This window comes from Panthera uncia, chromosome B1 (assembly GCF_023721935.1).
Source record: "Panthera uncia isolate 11264 chromosome B1, Puncia_PCG_1.0, whole genome shotgun sequence".
In the NCBI taxonomy this organism is placed as follows: Eukaryota; Metazoa; Chordata; class Mammalia; order Carnivora; family Felidae; genus Panthera; species Panthera uncia.
In genome coordinates this window covers 4,784,214-4,803,174 of record NC_064811.1, presented here as the reverse complement: position 1 = coordinate 4,803,174, position 18,961 = coordinate 4,784,214, and the positions used below count along the sequence as shown (strand labels likewise).

The window sequence follows — 18,961 nt, the reverse complement described above, 5'->3', positions numbered from 1 at the left end:
GCTACGTCCCCCGATGGTTCTGGACTCTACAGTTTTATTTTCTAGTAACTTCTATACAGAGACACGTACACTCAGGCACGCACACACACACATTCTTTTCTACATAACATTGAACACACCATGTATTTTGCATCCTGCTTCTCCCCTTTAATACCATGCCATGAGCATTTTTCCAAATTAGTAAAGAATACTGAAAACACTGTGTTAGCACACGGGAAGCCTTCTGCACCGTGCTGGAGGTGCAGGTCATTCTAAGATTCTGCTGCTGTAACTGAGGCCGTGATAGAGACTCTGACACACGGCTCCTGCCCAGACTCTGAGCCCTTCCGTGGGATCACCAGGGAGGAGGTGTTCTGGGTCCAGGACCCAGAGTATCAAGAAGCTCCCAGTTCCCATGAGAAAGTGGCCTGTGAAGGAGCAAATCTGCTAATCACGGCTCCATTCGCGGGAGCCCAGGAGCTCGAGGCTTCCCGGACCCTCGTCCTCACTGGGGTGGTCCACCTTCCAACTAAGGCAGCCGCCCTGGGAATCTGAGGCCTGGGAAGGCCATGCCTGCCTTGCGCTCCTGGCCCCGGGTTGTGAGCCATCCTGCCGGGAGAGGAGAGAGAACACCGTGTTGAGGACACAGCCTGCCCCACGGCTGATGAGGCCTCCGCCTCGTTAGCAAGGAATCCGAGAGCAGGATGTGGTTTTCTTCTAATTAATAGAAATTCACAGAGCGTGGGCCTGAGACGCACAGGCTGGGCCCTGTCAGGAACAGATGGGTTCTCCGGATGGCTCCATGAAATCCGGCTCTAAGACTTGCAAAACAACTTGGCCTTTCTGGGAAGTTTGGTGCCTTTGCTGTGTCCCCCCCCCGGCCCCCCCTCCCCTCCAGGACTTGGACGAGGGCTTTGCCCCAAGGATCCTGAGAGAAAACCCCCCGTGCGTTCTAAAGAGAATGCACGTGTGGGGTGGGGGCCAGCAGCCTGGTGAACGGCCCCCGTGACCCACTTGTTCCCTAACAGACTATCGGCACAGGCTCCAGCCACACGCCGTACTTGGGCTGAGAGCCACGGTGCACACGGCCCTCTGGGAGCTCTGTCTGCAGGGGGGGACTGGCAGGGCGTGGTAAGGGGAAGGCCAGGAGGCACTGAACCAGAGGCACCCACTGCCACCCAGGCGGGCGGTGACGAACGTGTCACAACTGCTCTGTGGGCGGGTCAAGGGCCACACAAACCTGTAGCATTTGCCGATTTCCGTGGTGTAAAGGTCCCCAATGTGAACCACGACACGCTATGAAAATGGCATCACGCCTCCACCCTGAGGCCATCCTGGGGTGCCAGGAAGAGATGCCCCCCAAAAGAAGACCCCGCAGATGAGCCACAGGTCCCAGGAGGAAGTGGGGTCGAGGAGGGGCAGAGCAAGGACGCCAGCGTGCAGAGGGTAGGACGTATGCAGCAGTAGCCAAGGCTGCCGGGCTCACGATCCGCCAGGAGGAAGGTGGAGTTCACACCAAGTGCAAGAGGAAGAGGCAGACGGGTTTGAAGCAAAAGAACAACCCGATCGGGTTTTGACTCCGGATGATGGAAAGGGGAGGCTTCCTCATCCTCTGCCTCTTGTCCATCCACAAACCTCATTTCTTTCAACTCTGGTTCTTGTCTGGAATCCTCCCTTCTTTCAGCTCCAAATTCCTCCGCTCTGGCATCGTGTCTTGGCATCATCTCTTGACTGCAAAGTCGTCTTGACTGTTCCCCTGCATCCCCCTGGCCCTTTGCCTCACAGCACACAGTGATCTTTTTACAAAAGAAATTGAACCATGTTGTTCTCCTGCTTAAAACCCGCCAGTGGCTTCCCATTGCACGTACAAAGGATCCTAACGGGGGCCTGCAGGCTGTCCCCCCTCTGCCCCGTCTCACACCACACCCACCCTTGCCCACGTGATCCCACCACGCTGGCTCCTCTGTTCTTCCAGTGAGCCAGGCTCACTCCTGCCCCAGGGCCTTGCCACTTACTTCCCCCTCTGCCTGAAAAGCTCTCTGCCTGTTGCTCCTTCCCCACCTTGAAATGCTCGGCTTGATATGCCTCCCCTCCGAGTCCAGTCCCTAGCAGGTCTGACTGGCTGAGATTGGACAGCTACAGAATTTGGGGAAATGCATAAAGCAATTCTTTGCAAGCATTGAGTGGCAGCCGAGGCAGGGCTACAATCCTGGAGGGAAAGGATGTACATCAAGGTGAGCTCCATTTCTCCCTGGATTTCTCTCTGGAGCATTTTCCAAAGCCTGGGTCAGGAGTGGAGCCCAGGCCGTGCAGTGGTCCTGCTAGATGGAGGGCTCAGAGGCTGGGGTTCAGAGGCGCTCTGATATCTGGGTCTGGGGAACAAAGTAACAGGAAGGAGAGAGCCTGGCACTGCCCTGGAAATGCCCCCTTGGGTCCTTGGCTGAATCCTAAGCTGAGCAGCAGAGTGTGGGACTCTGGGGCCTCGCAAAGGAGAGCAACTGGTCGGCCAATTGCTGAAGAGACTTCAGCGGTCGCACACTGTCACCAAGTTGGCAGACTTTTGGCCAAGCCCCAGTTGAGTGTCCTCGGCAAATACTCAGGGGCCTCAGCTGCTACCACTGAAAGTCCGGGACCCAGGAGCAAGGTCCACACCATAGGAGGACAATCAGGCCCTAGGACTGGGTTGAAACTCACATACACCTGCACAGGAATGATATGGTCTGCTGATCATCCCACTACCTGCCAGAAGAAGACACACTCAACATCCTTTAGAGGGAGCTAATAATCAGGAGTCTCTACCACATCTCATCCTACACGATGTCCAACATAAAAAAGTTTTTGAAAATTACCAGACACATGAAGATGATGGAAAATGGGACTTAACCAAGAAACAAACAGACCCAGAGATATCTAGATATTGGCATTAGCAGACAAGACCTTCAAAATATAGGAAAGATTGGGGTGCCTGGGGGCTCGGTTGGTTAAGCATCTCACTTCAGCTCAGGTCATGGTCTCATGGTTTGTGGGTTTGAGCCCCACGTCGGGCTCTGTGCTGACAGCTTGGAGCCTGGAACCTGCTTCGGATTCTGTGTCTCCCTCTCTCTCTGCCCCTGCCCTGCTCGCACCCTGCCTCTCTCTGTCTGTCAAAAATGAATAAATGGTAAAAAAGATTTTTTTTAAATATAGGAAAGATAGACAAAATGAATGAAAAGATGGGGGTATTTCAATAGAGAATCAGAATCTGTTTAAGAAAGATAAAATGGATATTCTAGAGCCGAAAAATAGAACAAATGAAATTAAGAACTCATAGGATGGAATTATCAGAAGATAGGACACAAGAGAACACAGGATTAGTGAACTAAACACAGGTCAATAGAAAATCCAAACTAATGCACAAATATTTTTTAAAAAGGAAGAAACAGAACAGTTTCCAAAGATGTGGGATAGAGTCAAAAACTTTGGATATCCAGGAAATGAGAGAAAAATAGGACAGAACAACATATTTGAATAAATAACGACCCCAAATTCTCCACATTTGATAAAAAAAAACCTTGAGTCTACCATTTTAAGACGCTCACAAAAATGCAAGCGGGATAAATATAAATAAAACCACACCAGGCACATCATAGTCAAATTGCCAAAAGCCAAAGATAAAAAGGAAATCTTAAAGCAGTCAGAGACAAAATAACACATGCATTTCAGAAAAACAAAACCAAGCAAAAAAAAAAAAAAAAAAGAACTAGAATAAAAACACAACCAATTTTTGAACAGAAGCTATGGGAGCCAGAAGGCAATGAAATGAGATCTTCCAAGGGCCAAAAGAGGGGGAAATATCTGCCTACCTAAAATTCTACATCCAGATCCTCACCAGAAGAAACAACCAAGTTCTTCAGACAGAAGGAAAACAGATCCCCAGGACTGAATGCACAGCACAGAAACGTGAGGACATATGGGGAAACGTAGATCATTGCTTGCTTTAAACAACAACAGTAACAATGCCTCGTGACATTTATTAGACAGAGACATAATATATATGCTAAAACTGAAGAAAAGAAGAAAGAGGAATGGAGATAAACTATTAAAATTTTTGCATTCATCATTAATAATTATTCACTTATTTGGGACTTCTGCATTACCTGCTAAAAGTACCAACGTAAGGTACATTTAAATAATTAACAGGTACACTTTGAAACCTCTAGGGCAAATACTGAAAGAATGAAGAACAGAATGAGCTAATGGAGAAGAAAAATGAACAATAGAAAATATTTATGAATACCAAAAGCAAAGGCCAGAAAGGAGAAACAGAACAGAACAGACAGAACAAAAACCCAATTCTTCATCACATGCATGAAATGTACGTGGACCGAACACCTGAACTGAAAAGCAGAGGCTGTGGAACTGAGCTAAGCGAAAACACACCAGTCGCATGCTATTTCGAGGATGCCCATGGGTTGAATGCAAAAGGATGAATGGTGTACAAGAAGTTGAAGATTCCATGAAAACACTAAGGGAAAGAAGCTGATGTGCCTACCTTAAGGTCAGACAAAGCATAATTTGGGCAAGAAGGCTGAGAGATAACGAGGGACGCTTCATCACAATCAAAGAATCAAGTCAGCAGGAAAACGTAATTTTAAGTCCGTGTGTATCTTATAAATAGTTTCCATGGGCACCTGGGTGGCTCAGTTGGTTGAGCGTCCAACTTCGGCTCAGGTCACGATCTCACAGTTTCGTGAGTTTGAGCCCCGCATTGGGCTCTGTGCGGACAGCAAGGAGCTGACTTCAGATCCTCTGTCCTCCTCTCTCGTTCTCTCTCTCTCTCTCTCAAAAATAAATAAACGTTAAAGAAATTTCCAAATATATGAGTCAAAACTAATATAATGCCAAGAAGAAATACACAAATGCACACTCAGAGATTGTAAACGTATCTCTGTAAATAACAAAACACATGGACAAAATGTTGGTGAAGACACAGAATATCTGATTAGCACAATTAACCACCTTGGACTGGTCACAATCCTCAAGAACTCTGGAATATTCACTCCTTACAAGGACCTCCAGGATACCTACCAAAATAGACTATAACCTGGTCGCTAGAACAATTGCAAAGACTTAAGTGCACAGATCACAAAAGAAGAACCTGCTGAAAATCAATGATCTAAGCTTTCAACACAAGATGCAAGAAAAAGAGCAGCCAACTAAGTCAAAACAAAGGGGAAGAAAGGGAGCGATTCTGTAAACAGAATCCGGTGAAATAAAAGACAGATATAAAATGAAGAAAATCAGCAAAACCCAAAGAGAATCCTTTGCCACGAATGACAAAATTGCTGCAGAGAGAGAGAGAATATGGGTCAAAGGGCTCAACGCTAGATGTCTTAACAGATATGCAAGACCACCGTGAGAGTGATGAGTATTTCTTCCTGCGATTCCTAAACATTGATTACCGTCCACACGTGTGGACAGTGACCCGGGGAAGCCCACGTCTTGGCCAAATCACAGACGTGGTCAAGTACAGAGCTGGGTTTGACCTCAGAGTGAGTCCTAAAGCCCCTGTTCTTTCCATTGTCCCTTTTAAGACCCAATGCAGAGCCTGATGGAGGTGTTAGCCAACCTATGGTGGTGATCGTATTGAAACATATAAATGTTTCAAGTCAACACGTTGTGCACCTTAAGCTTATACAATGTTCTATGTCAATTATATCTTTAAAAGAGAGAGAGAGACTCATAAAAGAGAGAGAGAAAGAGAGAGAGAGACTCAATGTGAAGAATTAGGACCTGGACTGCTTGAAAATCTCCTGGATCTGAAAATATGAGCTCTTTTTTAAAAAAACAAAAGAATTTTTTTGGGGCGCCTGGGTGGCGCAGTCGGTTAAGCGTCCGACTTCAGCCAGGTCACGATCTCGCGGTCTGTGAGTTCGAGCCCCGCGTCAGGCTCTGGGCTGATGGCTCGGAGCTTGGAGCCTGTTTCCGATTCTGTGTCTCCCTCTCTCTCTGCCCCTCCCCCGTTCATGCTCTGTCTCTCTCTGTCCCAAAAATAAATAAAAAACGTTGAAAAAAAAAATTTTAAAAAAAACAAAAGAATTTTTTTAACGTTTACTTATTTTTTGAGAGAGAGACAGAGTGTGAGCGGGGGAGGGGTAGAGAAAGGGAGGCACAGAATCCGAAGCAGGCTCCAGGCTCTGCGCTGTCAGCACAGAGCCCGACGCGGAGCGTGAACCCACGATCTGCGAGATCATGACCTGAGCTAAAGCTGGACGCTTAACCGACTGAGCCACCCAGGCGCCGCTGAAAACGTGAGCTCTGATGTTAAAGTTGAACACGGCCCCCTCCGCCGCCATCCCACCCGACACCCGTCTAAACAGCCTGAGCAGAGGGGCAGGCTTGTGTCTCAGGTTGTGCACAGGAAGGGGCCGTCCGGGTGGGAGTCCACCCTTCCTGCGACCTGACGGCCCAAGTTATTTAAAGTTCCCTGTGCCCGCGTTCTCGCATCTGCTAAATGGGGACGATGATCGTCCCTCCTCCGAGGGCTGCTGGACGCTCACCTGAGGAAAGGGGATGCTCCGCACTCTAGAAAGTTAGCAAGATGATGAGAAGGCACCGATTCCAGATCAACCTACCTGGGGGCCGTTGCTTGCCCTCAGAGCTCGCCCTGGGTCTGCAGAACACCATGGTCTTTTCTCCTCCTTTTCCAAACGTGCTTCTCTCGCTCCTGCTCCGTTGATGTTTCCTCGCGGGGCACTGGATACCTCAGCACTTCCCCCCACCAGCGACAAGGCGGCTGAATTGCCATCATTTCTGGAATTCTCCATGCGTAAGGAAGGCCCCATCCACCTGCCAGCCAGACCCGGTTTCTCCTCCAAGGGCGGCCCGTGGGCTTCTGTGGTCAGTTGCCCTGACATCTGAGTCACCTGCACCCCCCTTTCCACAGCACCCCCCTTGCCCCCCGCCATCGTGCTTTCCCCCTGCGGACCCTCCTCCGCTCTCACCAAGTGGCCCCCAGCTGTGCTGGCCCCCAACGCGACTTCTGTCTCCAGGACGCGGATCCTGCTCAGAAGATGGGCGTTCTCCCCTCTGAAGGCCTGGACCGTGTCTTCTACCCCCAGCACCACGCCCTTCATCAGCTCTTTGTAAGTGACCCCGAGCTCCGAGATCAGCGCCTTGAGCTCCCGGTTTTCCATCGTGACGTGCTCCATCACACCCTTGGATTTTCTGGCGCTCTCGGCCGTGGCTCTCTGAAGCTGGGCCAGGCGCCCTTTCAGCTGCTCGTTCTCCTCTTCGAGCTCGGAAATTTTGCCGTAACTTTTCCCATTGCAGTCTTCCAGGTCAGAAACGACCTGCCGGTATTGGGCCAGCTCCCTCTTCAAGCACGCGATGTCTCCTAGCAGCATGCTGTTGTCCTGTTCGAGGGCCGCGATCTCTGTCACAGTTCTCTCCCTCTCTTCCTCGAGGGCGCACGCTTTTCGACGGCATCTCTCTCGGTCGCCCCGCAGCTCGGCGTTGTCACGTAAAACTTGGCTTCTCTCTCGTTTCAGCCCAGAAATGAGCTGGTGAAACCTTCTCCTCTCTTCTTCAACGGCTCTCAGTGGCTGAGAGGGCTGGTTCCCACCCAGCTCGGAGGGCCACTCTGGACCCGGACCCACGTTGTCTAAATCAGGCACCATCCCTGGGAGAGCGGTGCTGGTCCCCAGGACCTCCGTCCCACCTGGTCCGACCTCTTCGCCGGTCCCTCCGGGTCTGACCTCTCTGGCCAAGCAAATATCCGAGCCCTGGTTTGCCAAAGCCTGCTGGGAGTGAGCATTCTCCGGGGGGCTGTGCTGTTTCCGAGCCAAGCTCTTGCTTCCTCCAGCCGGTGTGGAGGTTGGCCACCATCGCCCCCCGCCCCCACGCTGCAGGATGGAGAGTTGCTGGGAAGAAGCTTCTGCCTCCTTCCCAAATTCGTCTCTTCTGAGCTCAGACCTGTCAGGCTGTTGGCTCAGAGCCCACGGATCACTGGTAGGTTCAGTTCCCCTGGGTGGAAAGGCCGATCGGGGAGACAGTGTCAGACCTCCCTCCGCCACCGGGGAGAGCGTTTCCTGGTGCTCACGTTCCTCGGGGCCAGGCTCCCCTGGGACATCCCTGTGGCCCAGATGAGCCCCTTCTAGACGCGGTGCTTTCTCCTCCTTCTCTCCTTGCCTTTGGTCCCCAGGGCTTTCCTCTTGCAGATTCAGAGCATTTGCAGACCACACGAGCGTTTCCTCCTCGCCCTGCCCTGCAAGGAGCTGAGTGCCTCCTGGACTTGGCCTCTGGGAGCCCTGGGCCCTGGCTGGGGGGGCCTCTTCCTCCTCCAGTGACGAAAGCCCTCCCTCCTTCCGCCTCCTACTCAGGGGTGCGGGACCCTCAGTTGACACGGAAGCCTCTTCCTGCAAAAGAGGCCATGGGAGCTTTGGCCTGGGCCAAGGGCAGGAGACAGAGGCCTGGGATTCTGAGGCCCCGTTCTCGACCAGCTCGCCCTCTGGGGCTCTGATGCCGTCCCCCGGGCTCGGGTTGTCTCGCATTTCCTGACTTAGCTTGCTCTTGTCACCAAGGTCTGCCTCCTTCCTGCCCCGACTCCTCCTCGCTCCCCGCTCCTCGGTTCTCCACTCTGGGGGCCCTCCTCCCTCCTTCCAAGCGCGTTTCACACTTGACTTGAACTTGTGACTTGAGATCTGGGGGGGCTCATGGCAGAGGGAGGCATTCTGGCCCCTTCTCCAGTGGGGATTCCGGCAGGTGGGTCCTCCGGCTCTAGGAGCAGGTGGGAACCTGGTGTCCAGCGTCCGTCGCATCTGGGATTCTTGTGGAGAAGCCTCCTGGAGCAGGAGCAGCAGCGGCAGGGAAGGGGGGTCCCCGGCCAGCCCCCAGGGAGGGAGTGTGGACGTCTGCACCAGGACCTGGGCAGCTGCTAGCCTCTGCTCCGAAATCCCGGCCAGCTCTACGGGGAGGAGTGAGCCATCCCTGTACTGGCCGGGGGGGCAGCCACAGATGAGGAGAAAAGTCTGCGCATCCAAGCTGGGCTCAGCCGGAGTCCGCTAGGGATGGGAAGAGAAGAGAAGAGAAGAGAAGGGAAGGTGTGAAGCGGCCCCTGCCTCTCTTTAGTCCCCCACACCTCTCAGACCTCATCTCCTGATGCTCTTGGTGCTTCCTCACCCAGCCACACGGGCCTCCCTAGCACACCAAGCCTGGTGCCACCCCAGGGCCTTTGCACCTGCTCTTCCCTCTGCCCAGAATATCCCTCCCCAGATCCCCTCGTGGCTTACTCTCAATCGATGCCTATCTCTGCTCAGACGTTACTTCCTCAAGAAGCCCCTGACCGTTTCCCCACACGGTTCATGTTCCCTTTTACTGTGCTCCCCTCCCCACATCCTGCTGCACATCTACGTGGGCATCACCTAACGCCCCTCAGCCCTGCGTGTCCAATACAGTAGCCGCAGGCCACCGGCCACCGGCCACATTCCAAGAGCACCGGACATTTCCGTCGTCGTGGGAGATCTAGGGGACAGGGTGGGGCAGGGCCCTGGGCCTAGACCGGTGCCGGGCCCACAAGACATACTAATTCAGTGCACGTATCCAGGGAGGAGACTGGGCCAGCTCACAGGCTGGGCTGGGGAAGGGCTGCTAGAAGGGAGGGGGGCCTGGGAGGGGCAACTTGTCTCCGTGCGGCCTGATGGACCCGTGGCCCCGGGCTGGGGACCCCCTGCCTGCCCACTCCCCACCCAGGTCTCAGTCTGTTACAGTGCATCCCCTCGAATCTCCCTCTCAGTTAGTTCCAGAACGTTCTTCCAAGCCCTTCTTGACCCCCTTCTCCCGCCGCCCACGCGCAGTAGGGCTGGAGCCCTGGGCTGGCAGAAAGCCTCCGACCTCACCCGTCCACGGTCAGATCCTGTGACGTCTTCCAGGGTCTCATCTGTGGCCTCCAGGCCTGCCACCACAACACAGGGGCCTCGCCCGGCCCCGACACGGTCCCGGGAGCAGCACGCCTCGGAGGGCTGGCCTGGGAGGCAAGAGGACCCCAAGAGTTAAAGAGACCCTCCTAGGGGTTTTCTCACAACTGTTGCCAGTGACTGAGCCCCCTGCACTTGGGAGGGCCCGGCTCTTCTCACGGACTCACGTCCTCTGAGCCCCAGAGACAGCCAATGGCCGCCACCTGCCAGGCGAGGAAACCGAGGCTCGCGGATGGGGAATGACTGTCGCCAATGAGCAGCAGGTCGGGTCTGGAAGCCACCTGTGCTGACCACAAAGCTCACGCAGGTGACGAATACCTGCCGTGAGAACTGCCTCAACCCTGGCCCCCTCGTGGTCGCACAGGGTGCTGATCCCCCGCCCCACCCCCAGCCCCGCACGGCTGGCATGCAGACAAATGGGCTGACGCTAGACTTCACCACCAGACGGCCCCCCTCCTCCTTCCACGGACAAATCGGACCTGTTTGACTTGCCAGCTTTGCTTCCCAGAAATAGGATAGAGTGGGGGAGGGGGAGTGTCAGGGGGCCCATCACCGGCACCGCTGGGTGTAAGTAACCCTCTCGTCTGCAAACTGCATTTGGCCTCGGAAGGCTGTCCGCAAACCACAGACAGCTAGTTGGACATCGTGGCTTTGGGGCTCCCCAAGTGCAGCAGCTTTTGCAACAGAGGCTCTGGAAGCCGGGCCCAAGACTGTGACCAGACACATTGGTTCCCATGAGGGACCAGTTAGGGACAAGGGGCTCTGAGCCCTAGCAGCTCCCAGACCTCACACCTGTCTCACCCCTGAGCTGTCAAGGGGTGGGGGGTGGGGGACAGAACACTCGTTACATGGTCTTCTGCAAAGACATCCCCTCCCGAGACACCGGCTGCCCCGTGCTGGAACAGGTGTCACCTGGCTGGCACCCTTCTGAGGGCAGAGGGAATGAGCCTCAATGTCTAGGTGAGCCCACGTCAAGGACCTTGTCTGGACATCGCACATCCTGATCCCACCTTCTCCAGCTGTGTGGCATCGAGCAAGCGACACTACCTCTCTGAGCCTTAGCTTCCCCTCTGCAGAATGGGGCAGTCACACACCCCCCCGCCCCGCCCCCGTCCCGGCACACTAGCATGTCCTAAGCGAGCTAGCCCGTCAGCGGAGGTCCACGCAGGCACCAGACGCACCCACAGCACCCACACACCTGCTGAGCTTCTCGGGCCAGGGGCGCCGTGGGAGCAGAGGGTGGTCTGCAAGCCTCGGCTTCGGCAGGCATCCAGGGCGCCCTCCCCGGGCAGGGCCAGTGGCTCGTCCTGAAGCTGGCTCAGGGCGTCCTTGAGGAAAACACAAGGAGGGAGCTGGGAGGATGCTTCCTCCAACGACTCGGGAGGGAGCCGGGTCCCCAGCTGAGAGCAGAGGGCATGAGGCCTGACCCCGGCCCCAGTGCTCTTGGTCCGAAGGCCAACCCCCCTCCTATTGGCACGACTCAGTTCAGCAGACAACGAGGTATGGCACTCGGTTCTCCGAGGAGTGTCTGTCCGGCCAAGATGCCCCCGGGCTCCCTAGAGTGGTACCACAGGCTCCCAGTCCCCTCTCCTTCCCGAAGGTCCTCTGTGTCCCCCCAGCAGAGGCAGGTGCCTGCCCGGGGGCCCCAGGCAGTCCTGTCCCTCAACCGTCAACAAGTCCCAAATGCTGCAGCCACGGGTCTCCGGGGGACACCCCTCCCCTTGGCCTCTCCCAAACAGCAAGCCAGCTGTGCGGACAGAGCTTCCCTGAGCCGGCACCCGCCCTGCAGGGCATCGTGCAGACACAGACCAGCACCGATCCACCGTCCACGAGGGGCTGGGGACGGGCCCCCTCCGGCTTCCCACGGCCCCCACTACTTGGAACCAGGCTCTAATGGGCGCTGTTTGCTTCTGCCCCTGCTTCCCCACTAGACCTTGAGTCCTTCAAGCCTTCCACTTGGCCTCATGTGCTTGGCACCCTCACCTTGGCCTGGCACACATTAGGTGCTTAATAAATGTTTGATAGATGGATGGGCAGAACTTGCAGAAAGACAGGTATGCAGCACTTATTCAGCAAACACTTATTAGGCTCCGACTGTGTGTCGGGTGCTATTCTAGGTGCAGGGGTAACAGAGGAGAACAGGTAACATCATCCCCCTGTCCCCTGTCCCCCGGCTGCTCACCTGCTCTCAGCAGAGCCCTGCATCGACACCTAGCCAGGCCTCCTGTCCCCCCACATCCCACCCACAGTGCCAGGGACCCCCCTAGCTTGCACTCTCGCACCTACAAGGCCTCCCGTGGCTCCCCCTCCCCAGGCTGGGATCAGTTCAAGGCTGCCATAACTCGCACTGTCGCACTGTCGGGGTGGCAGTAGGGGGGCTGATACTCCTCACCCTGGTTTCTGCTCATGGTGGCCTCCTGGCCCCTCCCCAGCCAGCTTCTTGCCTGCCTCTGCACATCCACATATGCTGTTCCTTCTGCCTGGCTACACGTCTTCCTAGGAAGGACGAGGGTTGCCCGCACCTCTCTCTCCGCCCCTCCCTGCACACCCCGCTCAGCAGCGGAGCCATCCCGGTGAGATGGAAACCAGATCGGGTTGCTCTCCTGTCTCTGATGTCCCACGCTTCCCGCTGTGCAGAAAGAGGAAACCGCTGCCCGGCCCCACTGCCCCCACCCTCGTTCTGCTCCTTAAAGGGACCCTTCTCCCCCCACCCTGCCTCAGAGCCCTGCACCCCTAGTGCCTGCTGCCTGCCTCTCTTCCCACCCCTCTGCCCGGCTAACCTGCTCTTCTCTGGGCTCCGTGTAAAGGCCAGATCTTCAACGAGGCCTTCCCTGGCCCTCCCCCAAACCAAGTCCCTTCCCTCCCTCAAGCATCTTCCGCTCACTCTCTGGGTTTGGGACCTCCCGGCTGTCTGTGTGATGTCACGTCCACCGTCCTCACAGACCAGGCACCTCAACCCTGGCTGCACCTTAGAATCCCCCGGGGGCTTTGCCACAGAGCAGGGCCTCGGCCCAAAGCCCCCAAAGCCAGAGGGACCTGGGCGCCGGCCTCGTGTTCTGTGTGTGGGGTTTTGATTTCATCAAAATCACCACCGGAAAGAGGGGGAGAAGAGGAAACGGAGGAGAGAGGAGGTCGTGAGAAGAAGAGGAGGGAGCAAGATGGACAAAGGGAGACAGAGGCTCCACGTGGAGGTGTGGAGGCGAGCAAGAGAGCGATGGCAAGGAGGAGGGAAGAAGGGAGGACAGAGAGCCGGAAGGGCAGCGTCGAAGGCCAGCACCGCAGCTCCGTTTGCTTCTGTTTGGATTTCGTTCCGATACCCAGGTTGACTTCAATTCAGTTCAACAAATACTTGCCGAGCCTCAGCTAAGTGACAGACCCTGTTCTGGAGCTGGGGACACCGCCGCGGATGAAACACACAGACCCCCTGCCTCTGGGAGGCGACTTGGTGGGGGAGGGGGACATCCTAGAAGAAGGTGCTACACGCCCTTCATTTCACAAGTGACCAAACCACTACTCAGAGAGGGACAGTGGCCGGTCCAAGGTCACACAGCACACACGGAGGGAGAACAGAACCGGAGCTCGGGTCTTGAACTGGGTCCGGGCTTTCTCTGCCCTTCCCTGCCTCCCCACCCCCGCTCAGTCTTCTCAACCCTTCCTGCCTTTCGGTGCTCGGCGGGGGGGGGGGGGGTCAGCAGCCCCCAGTTTTACGTGGCTTCAGCTTTCACATGCAATTATGGGGAAAGATAAGCAAAAAAGAGGAAAATGAGGAATACAGAGCTATCCGGACACAAACACGATCAGTGTGTCAGAATATATCCACCTGGGCTTTCTTCTATGCAGAGACACTTAAATTCTTCCAAAAGTCCGTTTCTACAAAATGCCCATTTTTGCCTCATGCATTTCTCATTTGATGATACGGAAGGATCATCTCCCCACAAGTTCTCCTATAACGTGGTGTTTTACGGCTGCCTCATAACCTCTGACAGAAGGGATGCCTTAACTTACCAAGTCAGGTCCTTCTAATCGTACGTTTAGGTTGTTTCCGATTTTCACCAACTATAAACCGCACTGGGGCACTTTTAATATTTGACCAGTATTCAGAATAAAATGGGACCCTGAGCTTTTGTGTATGTGTATTAATTCTGTAACTAATGGACTTGATCTTTCTGTGGAAGACCACTAGACATTCGTCTTTCCTTTTGTGTTACTTGCATGTCCGTGGCTTTGCTGTGTTTTATTTTTTGACCCTGCTGGCCCACGCTTTAAAGCCCTTGCTGACTACTGGAGTCCCAAGTATGCAATACAGACTTCTGCACAAGTGAGAGCCAGAGCAGGGACGGGGCTGCCTGGAACTTGAACTTGCTGCACAATGAAACGATTCCTGTAAACGCCACCAGGGGCGCTCTACCCACACTGCCGGGGCAGAGACGTTCTGGGAGCTTCCCACATTCTTGATGCTGGGGTCACCAGGAGCTTGAACTCTGCTCTGGCATGACATTTTTAAGTGTGTAACTTTTCATCTCCCTGCACAAGCCCTCCCTCTAGGCCAGACCACAGCCCCTGGGCTGTCCCCTGCTGTAGCAGTCTATGGCCCAGGTCTCCCCTACCGGCCCCTGTGTCTGTCTCCCCTATAAAATTTCAAAGAGCAGGGTCACCCTTCCAGCCCCGGTGCCCTTTCTTGTCTTGCAAACCACAGTCCTTTTAACTTTCCTTTCACCCGTGCCCTGAGCAGAAACACTCTCCCCAAACTCCTCCCCAGGCCACGGTTTGTCATTGCAGTGGCCCGTCCCTTCAGGGACCTGGGCCCCAAGGCATTTGTTCTGGAAACTGGATGGTGTGTGATCCCAGGCCAGTGGTGTGCCTTCTCTGGACTGTGAGGCTGGGTACAAGGACAGGGGGATTCCTGCCTGGCTACCTCCCAGCGTTGATGAGATCCTGCTTGGAAAAGCACTTGTAAATACGAAGCAAATAAAACACCTTCCCGTGACGGTTCACTTCACCATGACCCAGGACGCCCAGGGCACATCACAGGTAACCACTGGGCTGTTGAGGGGGTGGCTCCCCGATGACGGGTAACTTTTTATCTCATGTGCTTCCCCGGAGCTGGACGCCACCCGGGGTTCCCAGTGCACTGCCATTGTGAGGCTGTCCCTCCGGCCGGGATTTTCCATTTTCCATGGGCAGCGGAGCAAATCTCTTTTTGTGGTCGCTTGCCCACTGAACCGCTAGCTTGCCAAGCACCTCCCGGCCATGGTCAGGGCCCGGGGTTCAGGGCTGACTCAGACGAGGAGCAAACACCAGCCAGGCCCTGCACAGTGAGAATTAGGGCCTCTAGAAGTGGGTCACGGCACTACAGGGGCACTGAGGAGCGAATGAGCTAGAGGTCAGGAAAGTCTTCTTGGAGGAAGTGGTATTCCCACTGAATGGAGAGAGGGTAGCAAGGGTTTTTAGAGCAGCCGAGGAGAGCAGGTGGTAGGAGCTTCCAGAAGCAGGGAAGGCTGCAGGCTGCAGAAGCTTCTAGACACAGGGAAGGCTGCAGGCTGCAGAAGCTTCTAGACACAGGGAAGGCTGCAGGCTGCAAGAGCCTGGAGCATTCAGGGGCCTGCAGGAGTTCAGTGTAGCCAGGACAGGGTGGGGGTGGGGGGGCTAGTGGGCAATAAGCCTGGAGAAGGAGCCCAGCCTAGAGTGTGGGCACCTTGAAGGCCATGGGTAGGGGGTTGAACTTGATCCCAGAGTGGCAGGTGCCAGGAGGTTTACAAAAGGAGATTATTTGGGGGTTACCATGCCTATGCAGACAAAGGTGCTGAACACCTGCCTATAGCTCTTAACCCCCTCCCCACCACCGGGCTCCAACCCCTTTGGAAACATACTGTCAGGTTCCGGAAACCACACATGCGTGCCATGTTCTCAGAACTCTGCCTACAATCCCGCAGGAGTGCCACCACGGGCCGCTGAACTTGATACAATTCTCCACTGAGACCCTGAAGGTCAACGTGTGGCTGGGCAGTTTTGTTATCAGTAGGTTCTAGCACCGAAATTTTAAACCTCAGCTATACTCCCCTGAAAGCTGGTACCTGGCTGGCATTTTACACCTCCCCAGGAGCTCTCTCCAGACGGCCATTTTTGACCCCAAAATGCCCCAAGTCGGGGCTGGCACTGCCCTCTGAGAATAAGACAGACCCCGGCAGACTGTCACAGCCTGTGGCCCTGGGTCCGGCCCATATTCTTTTTTAAAAAATATTTATTTACTTCTTTTGAAAGAGAGAGAGAGAGAGAGAGAGAGAGAGAGAGCAGGGAGGGGCAGAGAGAGAGGGAAACAGAATCCCAAGCAGGCTCCAAGCTGCCAGCAGAGCCTGACACAGGGCTGGAACCCACAGACCATGAGATCGTGACCTGAGCCAAAACCAAGAATCAGTTCAACCGACTGAGCCACCCAGGCATCCCCAGCCCCTATTTTAAATGCCAGGGTCCCCAGCAGCGACCCACAGACTGACGGTCAGGCCCCTTCCTCAGCCCCACCCCCTCCACCTACGAGGTCTTGTCATCCTGTGCAGGCAGGGAATTGTCATAGGAACTTTCCCAGCCCCTGTCCTGACCTAGGGCCCAAGCCAGGCGGAGGCACCAACGGGACACCCATTAGTCCTGACTACTATGCCACCGACCAGTAAGTGCTGGAGGGCAGAGCATGGCACTCAAAAGTCCAAGGAGCCTGTGGGGGCACAGCTCCTGCCCCACTACTTAGCATGTCCGTGACCCTACTATGAGGTTATGGCCTCTCCGTGCCCTTACTTCCTCCTCTGTGAAATAAGGACAAAATAGTGCCTCCTTCCTCAGATGGACTAGACGAGTGACAGCTAAAGATCACGGAAAACCTCACATGGCATAAAGATGCCATTGTCAATACCCACCCAGGCAAAGCTGGCCATGCAGCCCGTGTCCCTGCCACCTCGCGGGTCTTCACGACTGTTTGTCCAGAGGGGTACTTGTTATGGATTGAATTGGGTCCCCCAAATTCCCAAGTTAAAGCTTTCATTTCCAGTATCTCAGAATGTGACCTGATTTTGGACATGGCGGTAGGGAGGTCTTTGCAGATGCAACCAGTTGCTATGAGGTCCATTAGCGTGACTGGTGTTCTTAAAAAGGGGGACGTTTGGGCACAGAGACAGACAGAGAGGGGAGATATGCCGTCAAAGCACAGAGGGAAGACAGCACCCACCAGCCCAGGAGAGGGGCTCGAACAGACCGTCCCTCACGGCCTCAGAAGCCCATGAATCCTGCCACCGCCCTGACTTTGGAGGTCAAGTTCCAGAACTGCCGTCTCAACCACTGTGTTTGTGGCAGCTGCAATAAATGACAATTTCCGTCCAGACACGATTTATTTTCCAGAATTACAATAACGTGCCAATATAAAAATGTACACTTCTTTCCTTCTATCTGGCGAATATAATAGAGGAAGAATGAATAGACCACACAGAAGAGAGGAAACAGGGGCAGAGGGTTGCTATTTTCTTTTTTAAAAAATGGCCACAGAGAAACTCATTATTAAAATGAGCCAAGCGGGCTGCCCTTCGTTCCCTGAGAAAACGTAGCACATTTAAAGGTCTAGTTAATTTGAAAGAGATTTATCTCATCCAAAGAAAAAGTGGATTCTGTGTGTGTGTGTGTGTGTGTGTGTGTGTGTGTGTGTTAGCTTGTTTAACGAGTGATCTTCTTTCGGTAAGGTTGCTCACTGATTTTTCCTTAGATGTAATTTGGAGGGAGGCAGGATCCGGAGCTCTTGTAAGGAGCTGAGTTAACTCTCCCTGCCAGGGAGGCAGGCTGGTTCAGGAGGAACAGAGCACTCTGGACTCCCATCAAACCTGGATCGGGCTCCAGGTCTGCTTCCCATTAGCTGTGTGACAACAGATCGACGCACTACCTCTCTGAGCCTCCGTATCCTCCTATGTGGAGTGGGGATACCATTAGTGCCCACCTCACAGCCTTCTTGAGCACTGGATGAAAACAATGCCTTTGAAAAAACCCCAGGAGGGTGCAGAACACAGGGCAGGAATAGGTTAAACGTGAGCTTTTACTCTACTGTCAGTCAAATGAAAGAATCAATGTCCAATCTGCTCTTGTTTGCAGATCGTAAGAAGTTCGCTCAAGGTCACACAGCTAGTCATTAAGAGAACCAGAAAGGGACCCAACCCTGTGTGCATAGTCCTGGGGACCCCCTGGGTGATGATGCTTGACCGAAGCTCCAAAGAGCCCCCGGACCTGGGCCCTGCCCTCAAGGAGCTCACAGCCTAAGGAAGGAGAAGTGAAGAACCATGGACGGCACTCGCCACCAGGGAACAGTCCCCACCTTCGGAGTTGTGTGGGAGGAGGGAGAGGGGGTCATCATCTTCGGAAGGAAGACTTTACGGGCATGTGGCAGTTACATAACACTGCACACCCAAGGGACTCAGGGGCCTGGCACACAGCCTGGTCTTGTAACAGCTGGACAGACAGACGGACAGGAGGGAACGGATGATGAGGGATGAGGGGTAGCTGGCTCCCAGTAGAGTGGCTGGATGCAGAGGCGGACAGCCAGATGGTGGGGTGAATGAGATGATGGAGCATGGGTAGACAAGCAGATGGATGGATGTGCAGGCATATGGGTGAACTGGTGGATGGGTGGACGAGAAGGTGGACAGATGGGCAGTGAGGTGGCTGTGCTGACGAACGGGTGGGTGAAGGTGCCTGACTGGCTATGCAGATGGGTGGGTCAGATGACTGATGGAATGAAGGATGGATGGATGGGTGGGTGGATGGATGGATGGATGGGTGGGTGGATGGATGGATGGGTGGATTGGTGGGTGGGTGGATGGGTGGATGGCTGGATAGGTGGGTGGACGGGTGGGTGGGTGGATGGGTGGGTGGCTGGGTGGGTGGGTGGATGGATGGATAGGTGGGTGGATGGGTGGATGGATGGGTGGGTGGATGGATGGGTGGGTGGATGGATGGGTGGATGGCTGGATGGGTGGGTGGGTGGGTGGGTGGATGGATGG

The 18,961-nt window shown here is 54.7% G+C and overlaps 1 protein-coding gene across 1 annotated transcript in view; it reads right to left on the bottom strand.

Moving 5' to 3' along the window:
- The window catches only part of CB1H4orf50 (chromosome B1 C4orf50 homolog), a 55,005-nt gene that overhangs the window by 20,988 nt on the left and 15,056 nt on the right, over positions 1-18,961 (bottom strand). Inside the window, exons 5-7 of the mRNA XM_049632625.1 lie at positions 11,131-11,332; positions 9,855-9,982; positions 6,594-9,020 (exon numbers count right to left, since the gene is read on the bottom strand). Of these exons, the coding sequence (XP_049488582.1) occupies positions 6,594-9,020; positions 9,855-9,982; positions 11,131-11,332 (2,757 nt within the window). The remainder of the gene's footprint in view (positions 1-6,593; positions 9,021-9,854; positions 9,983-11,130; positions 11,333-18,961) is intronic.